We start from the raw sequence: 7485 nt of genomic DNA on the forward strand, positions 1-7485 counted from the left end.
CCCTGGGGCCCTCCTGGTGTCCCCCAGCTCCTCCTGCACCCCTCTGCACCCTGCTGTGCCTGGGCAGCGGCCGGTCTGCGCAGCTGGAGCTTGGTTCTCCTAAAGCCTTTCTGCAGCAGCTCCAACTGCTCCAGCAGCTCCGGCTCATGGCTGGAGGATGAGTTCAGGGCCCTCTCCTTACCACCAGGCTCCAGCTCTGCCTTCTCCCTCGCCCCGACTGCAGCCGCGTGTGTAGGACGCCCCTTTCCCCTGCTCTCTTAGTGTTTGGCTGATTCTGTGGTTCTTGCACCTCGTTTGGACTCTCTCGGTCCAACGCAAAAAAAAGTGCGGTTTCCTCCTTGCTTTCACCTGGACGTGTCGCTCCTCGAGCTGTGCACCAGCTTTGCTGCCAAAGCCTTCCCAGTGCAGGCACCAAAACTGGGCAACGCATGTGTGCGTGCACTTGTGCACACCGACGTGCGCACAGCTGAAGCAGCGACTGGAAGACGTTGCCCAGATCTCGGTGAATGCAGTTGTTCCGTGGCTCTGTGCAGGCTGAAGGTCCGGGGTGCGGGGGCGGTTCTGCAGCTGGGGCCGGCGGTAGCGTCCCGTCCCCCCCGCAGGCAGAAGCCCGCGTGGCTGGAAGCCACTCGCACGCTGGAGGCAGAGCAGAGAAACACTTCAGAGAACAAATTACCCCTGCCCGTGAAGCAGGCCATAAGTTTTGCAGGACTCCATTTCATTTATGGACTAAGCCAGAGACGTGTACAGCCCAGCGAGCACATCCAGCCCCCCACCACCACGCCGTGTGTCCGGGCAGCCCGAGCCAGCAGCCTGCGCAGCGGCTCCTCTTGGCCAGTGCCCCCGGGCTCCAGTGGGCCGCAGTCACCCAACAATAAAACAGGGAAACGCACCCTGGGCAGGATGTGACTTGTCACGTGCAGGGGAAAAAAACCAGAGACTGGAGGATCGGTTTGAGCAGGGGCAGGGACGTCCCTGGCAGGCAGCGCAGGTTCGGCGCCTGGCAGCTCGGGGCTGGCAGGCGGCGGTCACGAACCCTCCCTTTCGGCAGAGCAGATGAGGCAGACTGCAGGAAGTAATTTTTGTAATGTTGACTCAAAAGTCCCTTCCCTCGTGGCTGGTGGCGAGGCAGCCGCTTACCTGTGCTCGGCTCCGAGCTCAGCGCTGCGGCGCGGGGCTCGCCGCGGGGTCCGGCTGGGGACCCTCGTCCTGAGCTTCCCTCTCGCTTCTCCTTGGCAGGTCCGACTGATCTCAGCATGAAAGGGGGAGCCTCCAGCACGGCCCCGTCCAACAGCACCAGCAGGGGAATGCAGGCTGCCCAGCTCAGCCCCACGGAGATCAGCGCGGTGCGGCAGCTGATCGCCGGCTACCGGGAGTCCGCGGCGTTTCTGCTCCGATCCGCAGATGAACTGGAAAACCTCATTTTACAGCAGAACTGACTCCTCGTGTCTGCGTCGCTCCTCTGTCAAGAAGACAATTTATACCTGCTAGAAAGAGGCTCCCAGCAGTGTCCTGCTCAGGACCACCATCGTCCTCCCGTGAAGCAGTGGGTACATGTAGTTTTAGAAGGTGGAATCCAAAAGACCTGTTTTCTTTTACACTCCAAGCACCTGGGACTTCAGGCACAAGGACACATTTTTGAACCGTACCACCACACGTGCGTCCAGCTGACCAGAAGCCAAACCTGCGGCTTGGAAGGATGTGGGACTTTCAAGGGCAGAAGGGAGCCTGGGGAGGTTTGGGGCTGCAGATGTATTTAGAATAACCTTTGTGGACCCAAATGTTAGAATCCCGTCCCCAGATAATTTCCAAGTCTTAGGTGAGCTGAATCACATATTTATTGAGAAATGGACCCTCCTCTCCCCTTAGTAATTTATTTTTCTGAAAATGGATTCTTTTGAGTTTGTACAGATTGCCAGTTTTTTGTCTGTCTGATCGGAAGGAATTTATTCCTGTGAAATAACACATTCCATATCACTACACTACTAATTTCCAGGCAGCTATGCCTGTTTCTCTGGGGAGCCCTTGTCCCACAGGGTGCGAGTTTGCCATCCAGCCCTCGCGCTTGTAGGTTGCTCAGCCCCCGGTAAGCGCAGGTGGAAGCTGACCAACGGAGGGAGCGTCCTGCTTAGACCTTTGCGCTAAGCAGCCCCGTGTAGCAGCAGCAGTGGGGGCTCAATCTCCTGCAGAGACTCGGCAAGCTCAGCAGACCGGCTAGAAGGACGTCTCGCGCTCTTTTAAGTCATTGCAGATCAGAGAAGGAAGGAAGGAAGCACCTGAGAAACACTGTCTCGCGTTCACCATCTGTATTCTACCTCACACTCCATTGTGGGCTTTTTCCAGGACTCCCGAGCTGGCTCTGTGACTGTAAGCGTGGCAGACAAGCGGACAGGACAGCACGGAGGAGCCCGGGACCAAACCAGCAGCCAAGGACCGACGGCGCCGCGCTCCGTCCCGCCGGGGTGCCGCCGCTGGCCCAGCGCGCGCCGACCACGCTCGCGCCGCGCTCCTCGGCGAGGGAGGCTGTGCTCAAAAGTCTGTGTGAAACCGACACTGGGGGTTGCAACAAGAGAATAAACTATTTAGAAACCACGCACGGGTGTAATAAAGGCTAGCGCGGACTCTCTGCGTGAAAGCAAGCTCCGCCAGCGAGCGGCTCGCTCCTTCCCAGAAGACGTTCGGGCACCGCTCAGCAGCAGACCTGACAAAAAAGCCCTCCAGGGCCCAGGATCCTCCCCCCTCCCTGGCCACAGTCCTGGAACAAGCCCACAATTCCCAAAGTGTGGAAAAAAAAAACACAAAAACAAACATAGTCTGGTTACCATTCTGCCCCGTTACCGTCCCTCTCCCCCAATAATGCACTTCGTTTTGCTCAGTGCAATACCTACTACCAGTGCTGCTAAAACCAGGGACTTCGCTCAGGCACTAAGATGCTGAGCAGAGCCAAGCAATGCAAGGCGCTCTGTAGCCATATAGAGCAGCAAGAAGTGCTGCCTGACACCGCCAATTCTTCTCGCCGCCTCCCTCCCAGTGCTGGCGTGGCTCCTCCCGGCCCTGCTCAAGGGCAGGAATTGTCACCGCGAGATCGATTTGATAAGTACAAAACCATATATAGCTCATTTTGACCAGAGATACTCTCTCTCCTTGGAGCCAGTTTTCTTTTTCTTTTTTTTTTTTCTCTTTTTTTCCCCCCCCCCTCTCTTTTTAGGCCACTTTGAGCCTGAGGATGAGGGCTGCTGCTCTGCGGAGGGCGAGCGCCGCGCGGGCAGGAGCTGCAGAGAGCCCTGCTGGCGCGGCCCGGGGCTGTTACAGGTAGCAGAGGCCGGTCCCCCGCCAGGAGTGGACCCGGGCAGCTCGTTCAGTAGCCTTTGTAGCCGACTGAATGCCCAACACACTGGAAGAAAAACAAAACCTAGACCCAGTTCTTAGTTTCAGTACAGAGAGAGCCACCGGCTTTTGAGGACAGGCTTGCCTGGCCCGGCATCGGAAGGGACGAGCCGTTGCATTGACTGTTTTCCCCAAACCTTAAACTTCCCCTAACATTTGGAGAAAAGGGACGTGGCTCCCGGCCGTCCCGCGCAGTCCGAGCATCCCTGCAGAGGTAAGGTGGAGGCCTGCCGGCGCCGTGCTGGTGCGGGAACGGGGAGCATCGCGCCCGCCCGGAGCACCCCCGGGTTGGGGCCGGGCTCCCCCCGGCCCGGCAGGCAGGGGAGCGGGGCTGGGGTCCGGAGCAGGACCCCAGCCCCGGCGGCCGCACGCGAGCCAGGTTCCAGACTCGATGCTTTCCCCAGCACTTCGCAAGCCTGCTTGGTTTGTCCACTGCATCCTCCCATACTTGGAATTTATGTAAATATTTATTTTTGTGTGAATACCATGAAGTAACAAACCTTTTACAAAATATGTAACCACAGCCATTTGTGAAAGTCTTAATGTTAAAGAAAGAGAGGCAGAGACAATCGCTGTCCCAGAATTCTCTCTCTCTACGATTATAACCCGATTGGTGCCTCTGCTCCCGTAAGAGGCCCTGAAGAACATTTAGCCATAGGTTTGCCATCCAGTTCACCGAAAAAAGAGGTTACCCAGGGGCTTACGAACAGATTGACATCAGCTACAGTTTGTTTAAAGTTTTATTTATACAAGTTTTAGCTGTCTTGACCAGATCACCTTTGAACTTGTCTTAGCATGTATTAAAGTTTAGTAGCTCTTACACTTTTTTAAACTGCTGGTAGAACACAGATGAGACTCATGGTTGCATAGGAAGGATGTTAAACAGTCTACCCTGTCACAACAACTGATGTTCATAACTTGCAGCTGAATGGTACAGACTCAGATTTCCAAAGCCCTGGTGACAGCCACATCTGTGACAAGTTATGAAACAAATGAGATTGACTACGACTTTCTCTGTCAGGGATTTTTTTTTTCTTCTCATTTTATTTTTTTGTGAGCCACAGCTTCATGGTTTCTTTGGAGCAAGCTCCGCAGACATCTCAGTGCTCTTTACCCGATCTGCACCCAGCTGTGGCTCCTCTGCGGGCCAGGACTGTTTCACAGCCACGTTCCTGTGCTCTCCCCAGGCAGGAAGGGGTCAGGATCTAGTCTAGGTTCTCAACAAGGAGTGAGCAGGAGCAGAATACAACAGCTTTCCAGATTTTCTGAGAGGTGAAAGGAGAATGCTGGGTTAGCAAATGGTCTGGATGTTTTTTTGTTTAAGAAAAGCTCATCACGGATCGAGAAAATAGATTTTTTGGGGTGTTTTCTTTTTTTTTTTTTTTTTTAATACAACCATCCTGCCCTGGATGTGCGGTTCCCATGACGGTGTTTCTACATGGGAGAGCGTTCCCGGGATTCTGAGCAGATGTAACTTGTACCTCCCCGATCCAAAGGGCCACTTCCCTCCCACGGGTGGCTGTCGGATTTAGTACCAGTTCATTACAAAAATGCTGCTTTGAACTCAGAGGGTTAATATACTTTTGATTTGTAATTTTTTGTAAAACTTTTTACAAGGTAGCATAGTATTTCACCAGAATACCAACTACAATCCGTCCATGGTCTGATTTTTATATAATTTAGTGGTGCTTTAGAAACTTTTGTTTGGTTGTTTCGGAGCTGTACAGCTCAGTTCTTCGCCTGTATCTACCTAAGACCAATGTGAACCTTTGTATTTTTGCTCCTAATTTTGGACTCAGTGAAAGTGTACTGTTTACATGTACAGAACTCCCGGCCCCTGTGTGTTCTGCAAGACCTGCTGTTGAAGAGGAAGATGCACCTCACCCGGTTCGTCTGCTTAACAAAGCCACAGACTCACTCACCCTCATTGACACACGTCCCTACCTTAAGGAAGACCCCACAGAATCGAAACGCCCTTTAAACAGCTTTGGGTTTTGCACAAGATATTATCACTTTTTTCCAGCGGCCAATTTAAAGATTGGCTGCAAAACGAGAATTAGTCTGAAGTTCAGTTCACTAAGTACCCAGACCTCCAAACACAAATGGCACAGTCCTCCTATTTCACCATCTTCCTTCTGACATCGGAGGCACAAAGGTGAAAGCTGCCCAGCTCAATTTAGGGTCCAAACAATGGAGAAGAGCAATCGAGCCAACTGGGGGCTCGTGAGGAAGCGGGGGGGGAAACACTCATCAGCATAATTGGAAACATACTCTAACTAACATGGTTAAATCGCCCAAGATGTTAATTTCAGATTAAAATGGTAGGAGAGCGTTCCCTCGGGAGACGGAGGGGCTCCAAAACGAAGCAGAAGATGGCTCTTTGGAAAGTCAGCGCTTTCCAGAGGGGCCAGAGAGAAAGCATATGGCACTTAATCCAGCTTTTAAGGTGACACTTTATTGCTTAATCAATTGATTCATTTCAAAATGATATTTTTGCAGATAGGCACCTATGCAACTTAATGTGGCTCTTAAGCAGATGAGCACTTCCTCCTCAACGAGCTTGATAAGAGTTATTTGTGTTATATACTGTGGATTTTTCCAGTAAATGTGGCTTAATATTTTAATTCTTAGAATGTGTGTCTATTATATATGTGATGCAACTTAATTCTGTTCTGTTTGTGGAATGATTAGCACAGGCCAACTCCCTGTTCCCCTCACTTAACAAAGACCAATGAGCTGTTAATCAAGCTGTTATCTCCATGGTATTACTTGCTAAATGCACTGATTTCATAAGTATGTGGAATCCTTTTTTTCTTTTGAATCTGTATATCATATATAAGACTGAATCTACTTAATAAACACTGTATAACAAAAAGGGCTCTCTCCTCCGCTATCAAACCCAGCGGGGGCTGCTCGCTCCCCGCTGCGCCCCGCGCCATCGCCAGCCGCGTCTGCTCACCGCAGCACAGGCGTAGCCCAGCCCCAGCCCCGCAGCGCGCGAGAGGTCAGTGTCATTCGCCACCAAAACAGCTTCTAAATTTAGGTCTTAAAAAAAAAAATACCATGCGATTGTTTTGACATAAGCTGTGCTTTCCATTCCTTAACAGACAGCTGCAGTTACCGTAGAGAGCAGCGTTAGCACTCGCAGGTGGGGATAGTCACGGATTAATGCTTAATTTATATTTTGACAAAATTAATTTTGTGAAGTGTCTGTTTTTTGTGGAAATATGGAGTTTTCATTGAAGTTTGTGGAAAGTTCTCCCTCTCCTCATGGAAAATACTGATTTTTCGTTATCAGCTTTATTCATTAAGTATAATAAATCTTTGCATCCATAAAACGTCTATCTCAAAGCACTATGTAGATAAAATCTCCTGATTGGGATCAGTGACTGGCCGAGTCAGGAGGACCGAGGAAAGATGAGTCAAATCCAGTCACAGCTTTGGTGGAAACATCCCATTTTGACGCGTACGCACTTACCTGTGATGCAGAACGGGCAGGACCTTCCCAGGGATTTGCTGCCGAAGCCTTGAGCGAGCAGCCAAAGGGTGCCCTGAACATTTGCACTTGTCAATGGTCAGCTGGGACAGCGCATCCCAAAACGGACCTTGCGTGTTAATTGCTGTTAATACACGTGCGCCTGTGTGCACACAGAGCTAACGTAGGTAATGCACGTCCCAGCGCTTCCAGAACACAATTCAGTTTTAACACACATTAAGCCCCAGGGGAATCTCTGTTCCCAAGTTGTAAACCAAGCAAGGGAGGTGCTGCTGCAAGTCACGGACACCAGCAGCAGCAGTCGCCTGGCCGTGCAGGGCCCTTCCCCTACCTCTGGCAATGCCTGCTGCTGTCCCGCAGCTCCGCCGCGGAGAGCCTTGGCTGGGCTGACCGCCGCTCCGCAGCACTGCAAAGCGCGATGCGAACAGCGGGCAGGAGACTGCCTTTGAGAGAGGAAATCGGTTGTTTACCAGATAAATTTCATGGAGGAAAAAAACAGTTGTATTTATTCTATGTGAAATTCAGACATTAATAACGGCTAACTTTGAAGCCTCCAAGCTCCTCTGTTCTGCAGATAACGAATCCTGACATCACCATTCACC

The 7485-nt window shown here is 51.7% G+C and overlaps 1 protein-coding gene across 8 annotated transcripts in view; it reads left to right on the forward strand.

Annotated features, from left to right (window-relative positions):
• Positions 1-4774, forward strand: part of NOL4L (nucleolar protein 4 like) — a 59312-nt gene extending 54538 nt beyond the window's left edge. For all 8 annotated transcript variants that reach the window (XM_066978555.1, XM_048050630.2, XM_066978556.1 and 5 more), the window contains one exon: positions 1240-4774. In XM_066978555.1, coding sequence (XP_066834656.1) covers positions 1240-1439 — 200 coding nt within the window. In that variant the 3' untranslated portion in view covers positions 1440-4774. The remainder of the gene's footprint in view (positions 1-1239) is intronic.
• Positions 4775-7485: the final 2711 nt, after the last annotated feature.

Source organism: Anser cygnoides, chromosome 16, assembly GCF_040182565.1.
Source record: "Anser cygnoides isolate HZ-2024a breed goose chromosome 16, Taihu_goose_T2T_genome, whole genome shotgun sequence".
In the NCBI taxonomy this organism is placed as follows: domain Eukaryota; kingdom Metazoa; phylum Chordata; class Aves; order Anseriformes; family Anatidae; genus Anser; species Anser cygnoides.